We start from the raw sequence: 21,478 nt of genomic DNA, 5'->3' as shown, positions 1-21,478 counted from the left end.
GATGCCTCCATAGCTTCACTAAGTTAAAGGGCTGCTTCTTTTCTAATGATTATGGGACAAATCCTTCAGTCCTTACTAAAGCAAATCCCCTACTGGGAACGTTACCCAAACAAAGACTAAGGAATGCTGTATTTGTCCCCTTTTTACAGAATTCAAACAATAATTGCTATTTTGAGAACTTAAAATGTGAACAGCCAAAGTGCACCCTCAGAAAAGTGTACCCAACTTCTCCTGACTCCAGTGGAAACTGTATGTTCACATCCAAGGGAAGAATTTGGAACTACATGCTATTATGACATTATTGACACACATTCATCTTTTCCTTTTCAGTCCTGTTCAAATGAAACATAGAAGAATATAGAGAAGAAGAAACTATGGGGAAGAAAAGATGGCTATTTCAAACACCAGCCTAAGGGCATGATCCAATTTCCACTAATGTCATTGGACAGACTCCAGTTGGCTTCACTTGAACTTAGATCAAGTCTTAAGAGGCTGAGTTAACCAATGATCTCTCTGGTACTGTATGGCAGGTATGCTCCCAGAAAGACACCTTTCCAACAGAAACAAAAACTATAGCAGAATCCCATGCATTTCCAATACATTTATTTTCTCTGAAGAAATTGCAGGGATGTAATTAATAGTATTAAGTGCCAAATGCTGCTGTCCTTATTGATTTGTACAGACGATCTCCTGGAGTTTTGCCTAAGCACCTGTTCCATATAAATCAATGGAATGTTTCTGTTAACTTTGATAGGATAAGGGCCTGACCCTAAGTACTGGATGATGATAGGATTTAACCCATAACAAAGAAAATAAGAAATGAAAGTTTAAAGCTAGTACCGTTACACCGTATTCTGTCAGCCCTAGATGAGCAGATATGACACAAATAGATATGTATCATGGATAGAAGAGCACTCAGGATACTGAAAATTAGTCACTGACATTCATATTTAGGCATCTGAACTTTTCAAAGGCGCTGAGCACCCACTACTCCCATTGACTTCAGTGGGGAAGTCAATAAAAGTCAACAAAAGAGGACACTCAACAACTCAAAGAAGGCGCTTCGCATATCACCCTATCAGAAGTCAGGGGCACAGCACCACTTAGAATTTGGCCTTGGAGCTGATTTGAAAGATAATACAATGATAAATAATCCAATCTATTGTTTTAACTGCATATGCAACATCAACAGTTTCATTTCAGGAAACTAAGATGCAGTAGTAATGGCTTATTTGTGGGTTTTTCCATATGAAGGTCTGGTTCACCACTGCAGTCATTTGCACCTGTGTTGTATACAATGTTACCATTCTGAGTTAGTAATATTTTATACTTATTTTGCACACATTTGGATGTCTACACAAGGTGCAAGGCAGCAGAGATCCAGGCCCTACATATTTTATTTACCCCAGTCTCAGCATATGCTTTCTGCTCAAATCCTATGACTCACTCATATGTTCCAGGCCTATCTTAGGTTTACTTAAAACAGATATTTATATCTCCATTAAGAGTAAAGAGAGACTATCAAATTGCACCCAATGTCTTGATATTGATCTGTCTTCATTTCCTTTGGAAGGTATCTTCTTTTTCTTTTTAAAGAGCTGGATAAAATAAGGAAGAATCAAAGTCAACATTAAAACTATATTTATCAAGCCTTCCAGTAGTGCACGTTTCCTCCCCTGTCCTCTTAAAGCTGTGGGACAAAAAAGCCTCTGCCCATATCTGTGTTCATATGGCGTAAGTAGTATACAGTGTATCATGAAATCATACAAGATGACATGTAGAAATATGAGATAATATGGCTCAAACATGTTCCAACCAAATTCTGTGCAGCCAAAAGCTCTGGAAACCCTAAAACAAAACTGGCGCTGAAGGATCTCTCATGCATATGAGGATCCTCAAGTGACAGAGTCACCATGGCAGCTCCTATGCTACCCCTCTGGCAACCCTATGGCCTGTGCAGGGGGTGTGGCCATGGGGAAAGAAGTGTGGCTTCACATCCCTCCCCAGGGATCCTTCAGGCTGCTTAGCTTACCTTGGGGTACTAGCAGAGCACAGAGATGCCCCTGGTTTCAGCTCTCTGTTGGAAAGGTAGCATTTGAAGAGCAGCTTGCAATAACAGTCGTGAATGAAAAGGAATAAAAAGAATTTGAATGCTATGAAAGCATAAACAGCAAAATACACTGCAAAATAAACTACAATGTAAGTTATTTTTCTCTTCCTATCTTATATTATGTATACATTTCTGATTTTAGACAAGCTATACAGCAGAGCAAAGTATTTTAAATTTTGTTCAAAGTTTGCTACGTGCCACATCCCACCCTAGAAGCGGTCACACTTTAGTACTGGGCAACAAAATTTCCATAACATGAGACAAATATGGCCCTCCATTGAACCTGTACAACCTTACCATTTTCAGACAGGATCTGTTTGAAATAAAGGAATAGCACTAAAAATGCTAGAAACCATCAGAATCTTATCTAAACAATGATTTCCACCAAACCACTGGGAATTTTCCATAGATCAGGGGCAGGGCCAGCTTTAAGCTGATTCACCCGATTCCCCGGAATTGGGTCCTGCACCAAAGAGGGCCCCACACCCGCACCTAAGGGGCCCCACTCCGGGGGTCTTCGGCAGCATTTCAGCGCTAGGGGGTCTGCTCTGGGGGTCTTCGGCTGCATTTCAACGGCGGGGGGGGGGGGGGGGTCCTCCGGTGCCGTGGAAAACCCGGAGCGGACACCCTGCCGCCAAGTATTCTAATTGGGCCCGTGGGTCATAAAGCTGGCCCTGATCAGGGGTCTCAAAGTTCCAGCCCTTGGGCCATCTGCAGCCTGAGAACCTCCCCACTGTGCCCCGTGGAAACTTTTTAAAAAGTTCTTTCATCCAGCCCTCATGGCTGCAGGCTGGGGTGGTGGGAGGTGAGAGGAGAGGGGGCAGGAGAGCGTCACATGCCCCTCCCCCCAACATTGCTCCATTCTGTGCTCCTGGGACCCTTCCAGGAGTTGCACTCGGCAATGTGTCATTCACCTCGGCCAGCTCAGTTCCCTACAAGCAGTTCCCTACCCCTGCTCTTGCCTGCAGAGAGACTCCTGCAGCCAGGCTTCCTGCTGTCTGCTGCAGGTGCCACACTCCACAGCTCCCATTGGCTCGGGGAGAGGGACAGAGGTACCATCACTAGTTGCTGGGCAGAGTCAGCCATGGAGGCAGCATCATTAGTTGCCAGGTAGAGTCAACCAGGACAGCATGAGGCCAAGGGAGTGAGGGAAAAGGGTGGGAAACAGGCTGGGAAGTGGTTGAACACCATCTTTAGTGACATTATTGGGCCACTGGAAGGATCTGAGGACTGGCACTGGCCCTAAGGTAAATTGAGTTTGAGACCCCCTGCCATAGATTGTTGGACAAACTGGCCAGAAGCAGAAAAGGCAGAAGCAGCATCTGGTATCACTAGAAGGCACCGAAACTGTGAGGAACCTCTTGATAACCTTCCCTCCTTCCCTTGACCTGTGCTAGACCCTTGCCATAAGAGACTGGAAAAACACAGCTCAGTCAGCCACTCCACAAGTATATGGGAAAAGCTGGGATTGCCTACTTAAAATCAAACAAGAGGCTTGAAAAATGACTCAGATGAATATCAGAAATTTGGCTGCAATTTGACTGAATGCCTACTCAACCCCAAATTCCAGTAAAGTCCTAAAAGAAGCGTGAAATCCACTAGAATTATGTCATTTTATTTTTCTTGAAAAGAATTTGAGATTTGTTCCTGAATAAGTATTAAAGTGAATCCTGCCTGCTTTGAAGTTAATGGGTACCTAGCATTAGGCATTAACATAGTTTCAATTTCTTTCCCCTACCCCTGTTTCCTGCTGACTGGGCCATGGCTTGAATAATTTATTATCATTCAGTATCCAGTCAGAGTTTACTTTCAGACATGATATGCATCTGAGGTCAGGTCTACACTACAGCCTAAGTCAATATAATGTACATAGAATCATAGATTAGGGTTGGAAGGGACCTCAAGAGATCATGTAGTCCAACCCCCTGCTCAAAGCAGGACCAATCCCCAAATGGCTCCCTCAAGGATGGAACTCACAACCCTGAGTTTAGCAGGCCAATGCTCAAACCACTGAGCTATCCCTCCCCCATTAACTGAATGGCCTCACCTGACTCTTTACAGGTTAATTAGAGTCAGGTGTTCTCATTAGCCTGGAGCAGCCCCTGCTCTGGTCAGTCAGGGAACAGAAAACTGTTAATCCAGTGGCCAGTATATCTGCCTTCTGCTATTCTGCTGTACCCAACTGGCCTGTGTCTATCACAATAGGTATCACGCTGAGGGGTGTGAAAAAGCCTCCCCTCCCCACGAGCAACGCAAGTTTTGCATTGTCCATACCAGTGCTATGTTTGGGGGAGAGTGTCTCTCGCCGACATAACTTCCGCTTCTTGCCAATATGGAGTAATTATGCGATGGGAGAGCGCTCTCGTCAGCATAGCGCATCTTCATCAGATGTGCTACAACGTCACAGTTGCATCAGTGCAGCTGCACCCATGTAGTGCTGTGGTATAGGCATGCCCTGAGATGGATACTTTACAGTGAGCTCCTTCCTAAATAGGAGAGAAATTGTTACAACGGCTACCACTCTGAAACATTTTACAGTGATGTAATGGTAGAGGAGAACCTAACAGTACTTCTGAAATGGCTTTGGAAATAGAAAGTACTACCAGAGTCTGATCTTTACGCACTTAACTGAAGGCTCCTTCTGTGGAACCCAGTCATGGTTAAACTGATGCTCAGTTAAGAAGAAACATAACTGGCAAAGACAAATGATATAATGGTCTTGGTAGTGGGTTGTCTGTTTTGTTTTTTTAAACCTGACTGGTTTTATCTAAGTGTAAATCAACATTTAGAGCAAAGATACTGTAACAAATCCTTGGCCAGCTTGGATCGCTATACTACACATCATGGCCGCTCAGAACTTTGTGGAAGCAGTAGAGATAGAATCCGAAGTCTTCTGCCCCATAAGCACAGCCTCCACTCACTTGAGTTACAGGAGTCTTATTACTAGAGGGCAGTGTACAGACCTTCACCGCACATTGACGCCTGGAGAATGTTTGGACATCAATGATAAAAACCTCTATGTCAAATTGGACAACACCCATCACATTTTGCAACCCAGGAAACACTCTCTACGCCAAGTTTGCTAATTCATTCATGATGCTGAGCTGAAGGACACTTTTCCTAATGTGTGTATAGCTTTGAGGAAACTGCTCACGTTGCCGGTCACAGTTGCAAGTGGTGAGTGCAGCTTTTCAAAGCTCAGGCTCATTAAAACATATCTTGGATCGACAATGGCCAACTAGAGAGTGACATCAGTTATTTTAATCGCTTGAAAATGCCATTAGCCAGTCTTTGGATCTCTCGGACACTGTGCTTCAGTTCACAAGGGCAAAGGAGAGAAAAGCCACCTTTGGAACTAAAGGACTAGGATTAACATTCTAAGGCTGTCCCCTACTGTAACTCTATTCAATGTGCGTGCACAGCTCAATTTCTTGATGTTAGCACATTTCAGTTATTCCTAAAATTAAAAAGTTTCTATAAGCTTAGAGGAAACAATTTTTTTGTTTGCTTATATATGGCATGAATAAATACAGATTTACAGATCCTAGCATACAAATTTATCATCTTATAAGACAGGATAAATCATGCATCAAAGTCATGAAATGGGCTATAAATGCAATAATAAATAAGGTATTCAAAATTATAACAAATGGATGGGCAGGGGGGGTACCAAAGACACTCCTTGCCTGGGGCACCATTTGGTCTAGGGCCAGCCCTGCCTAGGAAGGTTGGAAGTCTACATAAAACTGACATTAAATTTGTCACTGATGCAGGTTTAAGTATGCCTGTCTTGAATCTCAGGCCAGTGTAAATTTTTGAGAAAGTTCTACACTTAGAGAAAGTTGGTGGGGCAGGGGTTGGTTCGTTTGTTTAAACAAGTGGCAGCTGTTTGAAGATGTTCAGAGGCTGGAATTTGAAAATGAGCCCTGGAAGCTGGACTGGTGGTCAAAGTGAAGGTGAGGAACTGAAAGATATAAGCTAGGTACAATTTACCACATAGCTATTGTCATCACATGATACGTGTGGGTATAACCACTACCAAAGATATGTTTGTTACTGAGGGCATCTTTTGTACAATACTGTAGAGCAAAACAACTTTTAAAGGTTACTCAATGCATTTTCCATTAGGATAAAGAAAGTATTGCACATTCAAATGACTTTTTGGAGAAACAGAAGGATGGGCTAGGCGATTTTTGCTTCTGTTCACTTTTTGCGAATAGCTGACTTATCAGCCTTGTACAGGTGCATTTTTGCTGACTATCTTTTTCCATTTCCTTGGCACAGGAACAGAAAAGCAAAATAGCATATGTTTTATTGTGTAAGGCCTGACAGAAAACAGAGAACTTTCTGTTCTTCTGAATGTCTCAACCTGGACTTCCTCTCAAAAAGAATTTTTATTATTTTTTCAAAAGCTTGGGTCTTTTTTTTTTTTATATAAAGTCTCAGGAGCACGTAATGCCAACTGTGGCATTACTTGAAAATGAACATAAATAGCAAATACTTTTTGAATAACTGTCCCTTAACTTATCACAAAGGTGGGCGTAGAAATAGATTAGGGGCCCAATCCTGAAAATCTGCAGATTGCTCTGACTCACTTGAGCTGTCCCGTTCTAGTAATGCTGTATTTATTTGATATATGGTATGCTGAAGAACCTATGCAATGGGAGGAACTGTACATATAACATCATGCTACATTAGAACCTCAGCGTTATGAGCACCTCAGGAACAGAGATTGTTCATAACTCTGAACAAAACATTATCGTTCTTTCAGAAGTTTACAACTGAACATTGAGTTACTAGAGCTTTGAAAATTTATTATGCAGAAGAAAAATTCTGCTTTCCCTTTCTTTTAGTAGGTTATGTTTAACCCACTACTGTACTGTATTTGATTTTTTATTTTTTCTGGGGGAAGAGGGGGAAGGGGTGTCTCTGCTGCTGCCTGAATGTGTACTTCCGATTCCAAGTGAGGTGTGTGGTTAACTGGTCAGTTTGTAACTCTGAGGTTCTACTGTATTCCCATGCATTAAAGTATAAAGTGAGCTGAGTGTTGGGACACAAAGAGGAACAAAAGGCTTAACGGGCACCAGCTTCATTTCTGATCCTGTGGAAGCTCTGCTGCATTAACTACAAGGGGTTCTGCGGGGCTTTTGGCAGATGGGAAGCAAACTGGAGGGGGCGGAAAAGGCTGGGGCTGGTCATCCATAACACAATTCCCTTCCAGGCCTGCAGAACTGCCAGCAGAATTTTTCCTCAGATTGCACATTGAGTATTACCACAGTTTTTGGCTATTCCCCATCCCAGTAGCCCAAGGAATGGGTGGGTAGCAGCAAAATACATGCTAGGAGGGCTCAAAGAGGAGTTGTACTGTTAGGGTGTAGGGAACCTTAGTCTCTCGATGCTGCTATATCCCTCCACACAGATAGCCCTCCCCACTATGCAGATCCTGAGACATTCATTTAACTGAAAGGCCACATGCCCCTTTTCCAAAGGGAACAGGCTGTTTGGTAACTCCAAACATTTAAACTGTTCAGGTAATTTCCTGATCCTTGACAGTAGGAATCGTCCAGGCTTTAATGATCATAGGTTAATCGAATATGAAATAAACACAAAATAAGCAGAAATGTAAGCAAAAGTCTTTTTGCAGAAGGGACAGTATCTCCTTTTCACCCTTGATGTGCCCCCAAAAGACAGAATTTAGCCCTTAATAAGGCAAGTAAAAGCCAACATAGATCAATAGGGACGGAGAGTAATGAGGCAGGATAAAATCTATGCCACTAAAACAAAGTTCAAAGGGTAAATGGGGCAACAAAGACTAATGTTAACTTGCAAAGAACACTTCAGCTCACCCTAGAGCTTTCCTATTTATATGTGCAGATTAAAAATGAAAACCGATAGACTAAGAAGAATTGTAAGTACCTAGACAAGAGCTGTGCAGATATTAAACATCAACACTGCCTGTTCTTGAATGGAAGATGGAGAATTACTTACATGTCAATAGTTTTGGACTAGACTGTATCTAGTCCTATGTGGGCATAAAGGGAAGGGTACATAGTCTTCAGACTCCGACATTCCTGCTTGGAATTTAGAGAAGGCTGCATAAAGGTTTCCAGTACAGGTCCCCTATTTTCAGTCTCAGAATGTAGACACCAGAACAGCTGATATTTCCCAAACTTGGTATCTGCTTGAGGGTTGTTAAACATTTTTTTTTTTTTAAATAAAGCAAAATAGTTCAGCAGTTGGGATTATAAAGGAGAAAGACAAAGTTTCCCCTATTACTCAAAAAATAATATGATTTAATTCTGAATTCTTCCTTACCCTCCCTCATGTTCCCTGCCCAGAGGCACAGGTTAAAATTAATACAAAGTTGGTTGTTTTTAACTTTCTAAGTTTCACTCCCTTATGACTCCCTTGAATTGACTTTTTTAAAAGTTCCGTCAGACACCAAACCCTGCAGAATAGGATGTAAAAGAAATAAAGTTGGGCCCCATGAGATTTAAAGTAGCAGCATCAAATGTTTCTGCTGAATGGAGCTAAAGAACAGGAATCTAGTAGTTTGTGATGTTCTAGATTTAAACATTTAGTAGTTATATATTCCCACTTTCAACAATACTAGAGATTTCCTTCATTGTCAGTGTATTTCACTCTTAAATACTATGGACCAGACAGTACAAAAGGAAAGATTAACGCCATTCTACAGATAAGTTATTTTATTTCAGTAAGTGATCTAATGTACTGGAGACTACTGTGCATATTTATGATTTGTCTCAGCTTTGCAAATCAGTGAAAAAATATAAGGCAAAGACAATTTCATGTCTTCTTCTGCAACAGAATGGTAAACAGTGCCACCTACTGTTTGTCAGTTTTTCTTAATTCCTTATGAAATGCCAGTTGTAAAGACCACAGAGGAGCTCAGCTATTTAGGAGAGCCTGGGAGTAGAGCTATGACTGCTCTGGATTGAGAGGAGCCAGCTGAGGTGGTTCTGGCACCAGATAAGGATGTCCCCTGGGAGGTTTCCTTTGGAACTCTACTGGGCACATCCCACTGGGAGGAGATCCTGAGGCTGGCCTGGGAATGCTGGGGAATCCCCCAAAAGAATCTGGAATCTGTTGCAGAGGAAAGAGAGGTCTGGTTCTTCCTACTCTCCATGCTGCCGCCACAACCCTCACCAGTAAGAGTGACATAAAGGAAAAAGACAGACAATGACAAGGGCTGTGGTGGATTCTCCATCACTGACAATTGTAAAATTAAGATTGGATGTTTTTCTAAAAGATATGCTCTAGGACAGGGATTGGCAACCTTTGGCATGCCTCGGCCCATGCTGCTTCCCGCAGCCCCCATTGGCCTGGAAGGGCGAACTGCGGACAGTGGGAGCTGTGATTGGCAGAACCTGTGGACGTTGCAGGTAAACAAACTGTCCCACCCGCTAGCGGCTTTCCCTGTCGGGCCACATGCCAAAGGTTGCCGATCCCTGCTCTGGGAATTAATTTGGGGAAGTTCTATGGCTTGTCTTATACTGGAGGTCAGACTAGAGGATCACAATGGTCCATTCTGGCCTGGGAAACTATGAAACCTGTGGACTCAACTCTGTAAAAAGGAAGTACTTAACAATAAAAAGTTAAATCAGAATTTATGTAGTCTTATGTAAATTATTCCAGAGGATAAATCAATTACTTGAAAAGAAACCTACCCGCTTACTAAACTTCTAACTCCTCCCCTGAAGTCATAGCTAAAACAATGCTTTAGCATTAGAAAAGATTTTACAAGATGACGTTACAGTGTGTTATCAGAAAACTTCTTCAAAAACCACTATCAAGTTTTATAAGTACTTCAATTGTGTTGCGACTGCCTCTTCCAAGGAGTTTACAGTCTACATGGACAACACTGTTCTACCGCCCATCAAGTTTGCATAAGGAAATCTCAGTTTGTTGAAACAAAATCCAGATCATTTTTTGGGCTCTATTTAAAAATCAAGGTACCTTACTTCAAATACAAGTATACAAAAGGCATTAAGTTATTCTATATGTTTATTTTCAATGTACAGCACCACATATTTTGGTGAGTGTGTGAGAATAAGCCCCACAAGAAATCACAGAATACATTTTCTTGTTTACAGTCTCTCACACACACACACACACACACCTTGAATAAGCATGAAGAACCATTCCATCAGAAGTCAAATGAAATGAAACCCAGGCATTTAAACAGAGCCTTTGGTAGCCTTATTTACAATTGCTCTGGCCTGTTTAGCAGAAACTGAACTAACTGAAGCAGAATTTCATCATTAAAACCTTTTACGTTATTGTCTTCCACAGCTTCATATAAGGGCTTACTTTCTGTTCCCCAACAGATATTCTTCCGAGGGTTATTTTGATCAGCTTGTACAGTTAGTGCTAAGGTATTCAGCTGGTAACAAAAGAAAGCAAAGTATTTTCCATCAGTGATCACAGCCTGCGATACAAAGGGACGGGTCACATCTGCCTCACACCAGAATCCTGTAAATGAAATTACACCCTAGTTACACAAGGCATAAGTAATATTCATATTAGCACAGGGGCTTGAAATACAGACATAGTTACAAACTTAAACTGCTTATCCTCAAGGAACAAGAGAGTTTTAGATTGTTCAGTCATAACATTTTACATAATAATCTAACGACAATCTCATCTCACCTCACCCACCCCCAAGAAAAGTTGTGTGTCATATACCTTAGGGACCACTTTCAAAATTATGCTAACGTATATGCTCACAAATCTGAACACAAAACTAACCTTTTCAATGCACATGGATTCTCATAGAACCGAGTCTGCCCGCAAAGGTTACCCATCTTGCACAAAACTGCATGTTTAAAATTAGATACAATATACAGCACCACACATTTGGTGTGTCCTGCAGACACTATTTTTGGGGGGAGGGAATCAGACTTTTGGCAGCCCAGCACCTTCTATTTAGAGGATAAATGAATTTTCCATAAATCCTCTTATGGTGAAGTGACTTTTTCCATAAGGGAATGCACTTTTTCATTATGACAATTCAAGAATATGTTCCGTTAATTCAAGCTTAATACACCATTACTGTTGAATGCTAAATAAAACGGTTAGAGAGACAAGCTAAATCTTTTATTGGACCAAACAAAATGGTTCTCCTTTTATACTATATCATATTGTTGTGCGTGCACAATAGCATATGCAGAGAACTGTACTTACGGCACAAATATTGAATACATATGCTTCCTTAAGCAATGCTCACTACTAAAATTATAAAATAACCCAGTAGAGTCAAAGAATGAAAACAAATATTACTGTCTATACATATCAATGTCACTAAAATTCTAGTTGACTTGTAAAGATGAGACCATCAATTTCAGTGTTATAGGTACACCACAAAAAAAAGATAAGTTTGGGATCACATGTGATTAGCATATGCTATTACACATGCACAATTTGATGCAAAACTATCTTCTTACTGTTTTATACAGATGTATTAATTAGGGGATTTGCATCACTGTGACCTAAACATGGTGTCATTACTTCAGAAATTGCTTCCACTACCAGAAGCTAGCTATTAGCTAATGGCATCTATAGCTAAGTGAATTAAGTTCTCTTGAACCATCTCTTCTTTCCAGCTGAGGTCTCATTTAATATTTATAAATCCTTTATGGAATTAGAATTGTACAGATTGTGAATATGGGCGTTTGCTCAAATATACACAGTATCTCTACTTCTCAACAATTAGGTTTTTTTATTATTTAGATCAGATACAAGTAGTGCAATACTAATGATCAATATGTAGGTCTACTTTTTGTAATCTGTCTTGGATTAAAAAAATCTCTAGTCTCTGATATTATGCAAGTATATTTGGCATTATTTCTTTATATATACACTGTTAGAATTTAGCACAGGGCATATCTGAAAGGCCAAGTGCTAGAGCAAGAACATTAGATTTCATGTGCCTGTAATGTTTACTAGTTCAGGATAAAACCATTAGCTTGATCCCCATAGCAACTGTTCATCTTTTGTGTTTCATTATAATGTACAATACAAGCTCATGAGGCTGCTTTCAAAAACAGTTCACCTTAAGCCAGTTTACTATGCAATATAATCAAATTCCACCTTCCATGAAGATTTGTATAAGAGAAAATTGATTTATATGCACCCAACATGGAGTAGAATTTAGCTGCCAAAATTTCACTGTAACACCCCATTTTTTGGAATACTGATTTCAGCAGCTTACTATCATATACCACAGCCAAAAAACTCTAGTGTATAGACTACATATTTTAACCTAAAAAATACCAAAAATAATTTTACACATACAATTGCAAGATTAATAAGTGCCATTTAATATTCTATATATTTCATAATTTTTGCTGATTCAGATAGCAAGACTGGAGTTGTTCACTAATACTAATACAGGATAGACTGGTGCCAAAGGGTAAACTGCAAAAGCAGCTTTATTAAATTATGGAAAAAACTCAGCTAGTTTTAGCTTTAAAAGATATATACAGGTACCCAAAGAAATATGAAAATTAAGCATTTGAAACTTCAGGTTTCCAAAGTGAGAACCCCTGACCTAGACAAACTCAAACATCATTGCACCATGACCCCCTTCTGACAACAAAAATTACTATATGACCTCTGGAGGGGGGATTGAAGCCTGAGCCCACCTGAGCCCTGCTACCCCAGGTGGTGGGAGCTAAAGCCCAAGCACCACCGCCCCTAGCCAGGGGGTTAAATTCAAAGCCCAAAGGCTTCAGCCCCATGCAGGGGGCCTGTAACCTGATCCCTGCCACCCTTGGGTTTCAGCCCCAGCAAGTCTAAGCCAGCCCTGGTAACCCCATTAAAACGGGATCGCGACCCACTTTGGGGTCCTGACCCACAGTTTGAGAACCCCTGATCTGGTTGAGGCAGCTTTATAATTTCAAGCACTTTTAAAAGTCACCATATTTACTCTTCAGTTCTAACCTATTATGCATTAAACAATGTTTTTCTTTAGTTCTGTTAGAAGCATGAGAAATTAGCAAAGGGAAAGGCCCTCTATTTAAAAGAGTAACTCAGATATATTTCATAAATCTACTGAGCTGCCTTTTTTTTTTTTTAAATAGTATTAACTCTGCATTAATACTTGGTTTAATTAAACCAAAGCTGGAGTACCTATTTCCCATCAAGACACCTCTCCCTAATGCTCTTACAGTCATTTTATTGACTTCAGTTTCACAGATGATATAGCATGGCAGGGACCAATGAGGATAGAAATATCTGGATTTTTCTTATAAGTAGTCACAACTTTATTAGATTCCATAACAGGACAACTTGGCCTGGCAGCAATGAAAATGAGAAAGACAACAGATGCTCTCTCTATTTGGGCTTTGCAGAGGGAGGGCTGCTAGCTCAGTGGTTTGAGCATTGGCCTGCTAAACCCAGGGTCGTGAGTTCAATCCTTGAAGGGACCATTTAGGGATCTGGGGCAAAAATCTGTCTGGGGATTGGTCCTGCCTTGAGTAGGGGGTTGGACTCAATGACCTCCTGAGGTCCCTTCAAACCCTGATATTCTATACGGGGAAGGAAGGTGACAGAGCATCACTCAGTCCCAGGGCACCACCTTGCCCGTTTAAGACCAAAGCCTTTCGTTCAAGTCAGAGGAGCCCCCTACTTTAAATCCATGAGCTGGTTGACACAATAAGCTAGTTGGTTCTTATTTGCTACTGCCATTTTAATTACTCCTAGAACATTATTTATCTCAAAACATAACAGATTTAATACTTTTTAGACATTTTATATTGCCAACCACTGATCTGTAAATATTTGGTTTGATGTATATTACTCCTTTTAACTCTCTTGATCAAAACAGGATTAAACAGAAATTAAGTCAGAGGACTGAGACCCAACATTGCATCTCATTTTTTCTTTACTGATGCCTTTTACTATGATTTTTAAAAAAAAATCCAGTCAAAGTAATCTCAGTTTGACATGCCCCCATATATATAGTTTAATTGGCTCATTTAAGTTTCAATAATGAAATTAAAACATGTTCTACACAGAAAGAAAACCACATAAAAAACACAAATGGAAGATAAAAGGAAAGGGAGAAAAGTTTGTCTTACATCTATAAATGTAAATCAAGCTATAAGTTTCGCCTCACCTTGATACATAGCTTGTGCTGCAGTCCAAGCAAAGAGACTTGCAATACCATTAGCTCGATAAGTTACTTCAATTTGATCAGCAAGGTTTGCTTTTAATAATCGCTCCCTTTTCAGTTGATCAGGAATCAGATGAAATTGCGTATGACCATAGCTGCATGGATCTGCCACTTTTGATCCTGAGTTCATAGAAAGGAGAAAAGTTAAAAGCCACTTTAAAAATCAAATGTTATAGGTAGCATCAGAGGTTAAGGAAAAAATAATATTTCTGTCATCTCTATTATTCAGACTTCTGCCCATCAAAGTAACAAGTTATTTTAAAAAAAGTTAGCTTGGTTTGAAATTGACATTAATATTTCTTTGGTTTCCTCTAGTTCAAAAGATTAAGTTTCCTTATGAACTCACTTGCTGGCTATAATTGGAGAAAAGACACTGAAATTAAAGTTGTTAATTTTGCTAGTTCTAGTCCAATCTGGCTCCCACTGAAATTAGAGGGGTTTTGCCTCTCTCCTTCATTGACTGGATGTTGTTTAGAAAGACCAGAAGGCTCCTTTTAAAGCTGACAGGTAACTGATCTTCTTGTAGCAAAAGTGATAAGAAGCATATTTTTCTGAGCTGTAGGAGAATAATGGTGGGCTTGGCCCTGACTGTACAGGTATCTGGTTTATTAGAGAAGCAACAGCCTCTTTATGAGTAAAGCTATCTGAGCCCCCTTGTAACCACAAGAAAAGCAAAGAACAAAATCCTTATAAGGCTCAATGACCCATTCAGAAAACATTCTGCGTATTGAATAAAATATTTTCAGATCAAGACTTCATATTTCAGAAGGAGTCATTTAAGTGTCAAATGTGTGTCACTTTATCACAATTTTAAGTGTTTTATTGACTATGCCCAGTCTCTTATTTTTTTAATTAATGTTCAGCAAAGTATAGCACCACAGTTATAAATGCCATTAGAGAGATTTTGAAATTGGCTCCTGCAATAAGCCATTTTCAAAAAAGTGTACTATTCTTTAAGTACTTCTACACAGTAACTATATTCCTATCACTAGGAAATCTTACCTATAAATATCTTGTTATCGTACTGTCTTTTGAACAATGGAAGTTTGTCTGGTTTGTGATTAATAACAGGAACTTCTCCAGGGACTGAATAATCTAATGGTACAAACTTGAAGGAACGAGAGAGAAAGAAAATCAGTTCATCAAGTCATAGAATGTTTCTGATCTCAGTATTATTACATAGTACATTGATAACAATATTTTGATTCTTAATATTTGTATGAACAGCCATCTGAACACCTAAAGAATTCTCATCAAAGTTCAACATCCATTTTATGGTCTTGAATAAAACTTTGATCATGTTCAGAGAGAGAAACCAACAAGATAGTATGTTTCTCAAAGACAGCGTGAATCTCCTGCAGCCGAAGAGAAATATGTTGTGTAGAACAGGAAGGACTCAAGTGCCAGGGCCTGGACAATTGTTGTTAGCACCATGGCATTTCAGATTTTTGCATTTGCATGGCATGCAGAGATGGCGGAGAGAGAGGAAAAAAAAAAAAACCAAGCTTAATTAAAAAATTTTTGTGTTGATTTTATCCTCAACCTTTCACCAACATGGTTATAGTCAATGCAATTTTTTTTTTTCATTTTAGTTTTCAGCATTTCATTTGCCAATTTTGGTGCCCCAACTCAAGCAGCCTTCAAGAATGCAACAAAAGCATGCATCCTCTGAAAGGACTCAAAAGTTGAGCACCCAAGCAAAAAAAAAAAAGTCAGTTTTCAAAATTTTAAAATCTTTTTTTTTTTTTTTAAAAGGCTAAAAAAAAAATAAAAAATAAAAGATAAAGACTAAGAAACCTTTCAGTCATGAATTTGAAATTGACCATGTACCTATGATTGCTAGTGAGACTTCCTCCAACAGGTGGTAGCCTGATTTCCTCACACACACACACACACACCTTCTCCTCACATACTTAAACCTAAAAAAAAACTAAAAAAAATAAAAAATTTTTTTATTTTTTTTTTGTTTAACACTGAATGATTATATTCTTTTTTTTTTTTCCTTTGGGGTTGGGGGGGAGAGAGAGACAGTGCGATGAGAGAGTCTCTCTTCCTAGTAGTAAGTTCTAAAGAAGTCTTACATGTGTTTGTTTTTGTATACAGCATTGCAAAATGCCTAAGAAAGAAAAAGTAGAACAGCAACATGCTATTTATTATTTTTATTTTTTTTTTTTTTAAAAAAAAAAAAAAAACAAATTTAAAAAAATATAAAAGATAACACACACACATACTGTATGTGCTGTTATTTAATGATTTAATGATTATTTATTTATTTATTTTTATAGATTTTTCTTCTTCTACCTGTTATTATTAATTACTACCTTATTACCAAGAAGAAGAAGAAAAGAAGAAGAGAAAAAAAAAAAAAAACAAACAAAAAAAAAAAAAATATTTTAAAGAATGTACAAAGCTACATTGTCTACCTGTAAGGGCACCAAGTTTCTCACCCTTCTGACACTAAAAACCTCTGATTTTCAGGTTTAATGTCACTCAGTTTAATCCTATCTAGCAGTCTCAACCTTGGCAAAGTGCACAATCAAACTGACAGAAACATTAAAATGGTCAAAGTGCAAAGCACGGCACCCTGAAGAAGCACACAGGACTAGCTGGCAGGGGCACAAAAGAAAGATGTGCATTGTTTCCCCTATGTTGCCCTGCTATCATGGAAAGGTTAGGGGCGTACAATCGGTTTCATTTTCTTGAAGAGGCAGCTCAGGTTTAAAAAATGTGGTAAGCTATATGCTAACACCAGTGATTCTTCGATATTATTTTTATGCTTAAACTTAAACTTTAGATGCAACCTCTCCCTCTCTTTCAACTCTGCTCACTTTATCTACATATTCATTCTCTCACTCATTTCCAATGACTCAGTCTCCCCCTCATTCATACTACAACCAGATTCATTGCCTTCTCTCATGTCTTGGGGATTTAAAAAAAAAAAGGGGGGGAAGAAGTCTGGTCCCACCCAGACTGGCAAAGGTGGAACCTGCTGACAAAAGGAGGAGCTACAAAAGCCAGTGGCTAGACAGTACAAGCTTCTATGCATGCTGTACACATGCAGAATTTAAAGAGGATGTAAATCATATAAAAAAACTGACTAAAAACATTCTAAAGAATTCATAGTGAAGTGGACATCTACCCGTCATGACATTAAGAACAAGCCCTTACCTATGGCCTGTTCAACGCTACAAAGTTAAGTTGACTTTTTTTGACTTAGACAAGTGCAAAACTACACAACTTTGTCTCCTGCAGATGTAAATGCCCCATTACAGTGATGCAATGCCATTCTCCCCAAATGAAGCAGAGCCACAGTCTGTAAATGCAGTTTGAGTGTAGACATTACCTATGTCGACCTTAACAGTCAACCGGCAGCTGTCTCACAATTTGCCCTTGTTCTCGCACCAGTGACTTCTCCAGTCGCAATTTTGACCTCCACTGCCTGGGGTCATAGACACCAGAAGTCTGTCCCCACCCTTTAAAACCCGCAGCTTATTTTTTAAATGCCTTTTCTTGATTGCCCACTATGGTGAGAACACTTACTGGCCCACTGTTGTGAGCATCCACCCATGCTGGCTCCAAGCATACACAGAGATACTAGATGTACTCCTGTCTGGAGTAGGAAAAGTGTCATGGAGCGCCTCAGCCTCTGGGGAGAAGAGACTGTGCAAGCCCAGCTAAGGAACAGCCAAAGAAATTTTGGGTATGTCTATAATGCCCTGTGACTTAAAAACCTGTGACTTAGCTGACCCAGGCTTGTGCCAAGGGGCTGTTTAATTGCAGTGTAGATGTTCAGGCTTGGGCTGGAGGGTCCCAACACCACAATTAAACAGGCCCTTAGCCTGAGTCAGCTAACACGGGCCAGCATGGACTCCATCAGCACACCACACATGACTGAACACTTTGCCGAGGCCTGATGCAAAGATTTATTCAGTGCACAAAGGGAGAGAGGACTAGAGGGAATGTAAACCTTGCAGTGAACCAGGAGCTATTTGACAATCTTCTGGAGTCAAGACACTCCCACCAGGCAAGTGCAGATGGGCCCGATTATGAAGGGGAAAGAGAGCTCAGGTAAGTGTACACACGCATTATTCCTTAAAAAGGTAAAAAAAAAAAAAAAAATCCTTGTATTGCCCAAAACCCCCCTCTCCCTCTGACCCTTCTTTCCCATTTAAAAATGGCTCCCATCTCATCTGTGCATTTAGAGAACAAAAAGGTACTGACATCTGATTTTCCACTTTATTTGTAATATCTATGAAAATAAAAACAACGAGGAGTCCTTGGGGCACCTTGTAAACTAACAAATTTATTGGGCATAAGCTTTCATGGGCTATAAATCCATGCATCTGCTGAAGTGGGTTTTAGCTCATGAAAGCTTATGCCCAAATAAATTTGTTAGTCTCCAAGGTGCCACAAGGACTCCTCATTGTTTTTGCTGATACAGACTAACACAATACCATTTCGTCAACATCGACCTACCTTTGGACAGTACATAGTACACTATGTAACTCAAACAAGAATATATGAATGACCATACTGGGTCAGACCATTGGTCTGATAATAGCCAGAACAGAATGGGGCAATTTATCAAATCCAGTCCCAGAGGTTATGGGGCACCTAGAGCATGGGGTTGCTTCCCTGAACATTTTGGCTAATAGCCATTGATGGACCTCCCCTCCCCTCCCTGAACTTATCTAGTTATTTTTTGAACCCAGTTAAACTTTTGGCCTTTATAACATTCCCTGGCAATGAATTCCACAGGTTGACTGTGCACTGTGTGAAGAAGTACTTCCTTATATTTCTTTTAAGCCTACCGCCTATTAATTTAATTGGGTGACTCCTGGGTCTTTGTGTTATCTGAAGGGGTAAATAATACTTCCTTATTCATTTTTTCCCCACATCATTTAATTTAATAATAATTGGAGATATACCAATCTCCTAGAACTGGAAGGGACCTTGAAAGGTCATAGAGTCCAGCCCCCTGCCTTCACTAGCAGGACCAATTTTTGCCCCAGATCCCTAAGTGGCCTCCTCAAGGATTGAACTCACAACCCTGGGTTTAGCAGGCCAATGCTCAAACCACTGAGCTATCCCTCCCCCATCATTCATGGCTTTATAGACCTCTATCAAATCTCCCTTAATTGTCTATTTTCTAAGCTGAATAGTCCCAGTCTTTTGAATGTCTCCTCATATGTTCCATATTCCCTCATTTTTGTTGCCCTTCTCTATATTTTTTCCAACTCAAAATTAATCTTTTTTGAGATAGTGCAAGCAGAACCGCACACAGTATTCAAGGTGTGGACATACCATGGATTTATACATGGTATTATGGATATTTTTGGTCTTATCTATCCCTTTGCTAATAGTTCTCAACATTGTTAGCTTTTCTGACTGCCCCAGCACAGAGCCAATGTTTTCAGAAAAACATCCATGACCTTTTTCTTGAGTGTTAACGGTTCCCCATCATATTGTACATATAGTTAGGATTATGTTTTCCAATGTGGATTACTTTGCATTTATCAACATTGAATTTCGTCTGCCCAGACACTCAGTTTTATAGTTTTAATAGTAACTAAAATCATGGAATAAATAAGATTGTTATAAGTACAATGAAACCTTTAGAGAGGAAATTAAGTTTTTCTACAAAAGTTTTTCCCCTGGGATATGACTGGTTGGATTTAAAACTAAACAAAAACAAGCAATGATTTTTAGACAGACTATATTTATGTTGTGAACTGTTCAGAGCAGAGACTCTCTTACTGGGTGTTTGTATCCTGCCTAGCACAGTGAAGCTACCGTTATACATGCTACATACTAAATGCTACTGTAAGACAGTACCAGTTGATAGTCACTTTTAGAAGTATTGAAAACATTCATACCTCTGGAAGCTGTTTTGGCACACGGATCTGGATTTGTGGTTTGTCATCTATCTGAAATCTCACTGGATCAATTCTACCAGTTCGATAGCCTCGACAAACAACAGTCTCACCGCGCTCCCAATAGAAGTTAACCTCTGGTTTTAAATCTGAAATGAAATGTGTTTTGTTTTTAGCCAGGCCATTACACCCGTGTATTCTTGGTGAAAACATGCAAAAGGACATCAGCCCTCAGCCCAAAAACAAAATTAAAAATCAGACAGTGATGTAACCATGACCCACAATAACCCAGGAGCATTTCACATATTTCAGCATAATCTCTTCTTCTACTCCATGGCCTAACTTCCCACCCAGCCCCAGCACCCCCCTCGCCCCTCTCTAATCCCCAGTAACCCCCTTCACGCGACCTCCCGCCCCACCTAAGCAGGAGGCTGCGAGCAGCGGGTTGCGGCTGCCCAGCGCGGCGGTGAGGGAGATGACCAGCTGGGTGAGGAAGGGGGCCGGGATGTGCTGCTGCTCTCGGTAGAGGAAGGGTCGCTCTCGCTTGCGCTGGTAGAAATGCTCCTGCAGGAGCGCGTCGCAGGCCAGGGAACGCAACTCGCTCAGATCCGGGGCCCCGGGGCCCGCCGGCTCCGCTCCCGCGGGGGGCAGCCCCGGCACGAAGACGGTCTTGGTGAAGCTCTGGTACCAGCGGTCCGCGTTCAGGGAGAAGGTCTGCGGGTAAACCACGTACTTGAGGCGCTGCAGCCGGCCGTAGAGCCGCAGCTTCTCCGCGATGGAGGGCGCCTCGTGCACCTGCTGGTAGAAATACTCCAGCCGGCAGCGCTTGGCCGACTTGCTCTTGGCCGTGTGGGAGGCGACCACGGGCGGGTAGAGCGGAGACGAAGGCTGAGGGGCCGCGGCGGGCTCGGTGTGCAGCAACCGGCAGCCCAGCCGCACCAACCGCCACCCCCTGTGAGCCGCCATCTTGTCAGCGAGGGAGGGAGACTCGGGACGGACTGGAGAGTGTACACCAGTAATTGGCTACTATTGGTCACGTGGGTACTATACTGCACCAATCCAAACGTTCCTCTGAGAAACCGGGAGCCGCGTGAAAAAGAGGGCGGAGCCAGTCATTGAATCAACGCATTTCATTTGTCCGACGCTCTCGGAAACGGTCAAAGTGTGAGGGTTCCTTTTCAAGAAAGCGGGGCGGAAGAAGCAAGTCCCGCCCTGCCACTCTGCGCATGCTTCTTGCGGACGGGCTTGTTGCTGTGCGTTGTCGAACCCTGGACGTGAGCAGCGCAGAGAAAGAGGACT

The 21,478-nt window shown here is 40.9% G+C and overlaps 1 protein-coding gene and 1 long non-coding RNA gene across 2 annotated transcripts; both read right to left on the bottom strand.

Annotated features, from left to right (window-relative positions):
* Nucleotides 1-662: 662 nt before the first annotated feature.
* On the bottom strand, nt 663-4,590 carry LOC120408667. Its single transcript, XR_005600854.1, has 3 exons — nt 4,385-4,590; nt 2,033-2,106; nt 663-1,598 (listed from the first exon to the last, which is right to left on the bottom strand). It is a non-coding gene; the product is annotated as an uncharacterized LOC120408667 (long non-coding RNA).
* A 5,527-nt stretch (nt 4,591-10,117) lies between these two features.
* MRPS30 (mitochondrial ribosomal protein S30) lies at nt 10,118-21,333 on the bottom strand. Its single transcript, XM_039545873.1, has 5 exons — nt 20,599-21,333; nt 20,183-20,328; nt 15,309-15,414; nt 14,250-14,426; nt 10,118-10,603 (listed from the first exon to the last, which is right to left on the bottom strand). Exons 1-5 carry the CDS (start codon nt 21,143-21,145, stop codon nt 10,335-10,337), a joined length of 1,245 nt encoding a protein of 414 aa, XP_039401807.1. The 5' UTR covers nt 21,146-21,333; the 3' UTR covers nt 10,118-10,334.
* Nucleotides 21,334-21,478: the final 145 nt, after the last annotated feature.

The sequence above is a fragment of the Mauremys reevesii genome, linkage group 6 (genome assembly GCF_016161935.1).
Source record: "Mauremys reevesii isolate NIE-2019 linkage group 6, ASM1616193v1, whole genome shotgun sequence".
Taxonomy (NCBI): Eukaryota; Metazoa; Chordata; order Testudines; family Geoemydidae; genus Mauremys; species Mauremys reevesii.
The sequence above is the reverse complement of the archived record's forward strand: the minus strand, read 5'-3'. Positions and strand labels throughout refer to the sequence as shown.

Coding starts and splice junctions, on each gene's coding strand:
- MRPS30 (XM_039545873.1), bottom strand. CDS start 21,145: ATGGCGGCTCACAGGGGGTGGCGGTTGGTGCGGCTGGGCTGCCGGTTG. Junction 20,329..20,598: donor GCTCGCAGCCTCCTGCTTAG/GTGGGGCGGGAG, acceptor ATTTCATTTCAG/ATTTAAAACCAGAGGTTAAC. Junction 14,427..15,308: donor CGATAACAAGATATTTATAG/GTAAGATTTCCT, acceptor CTATGAACTCAG/GATCAAAAGTGGCAGATCCA.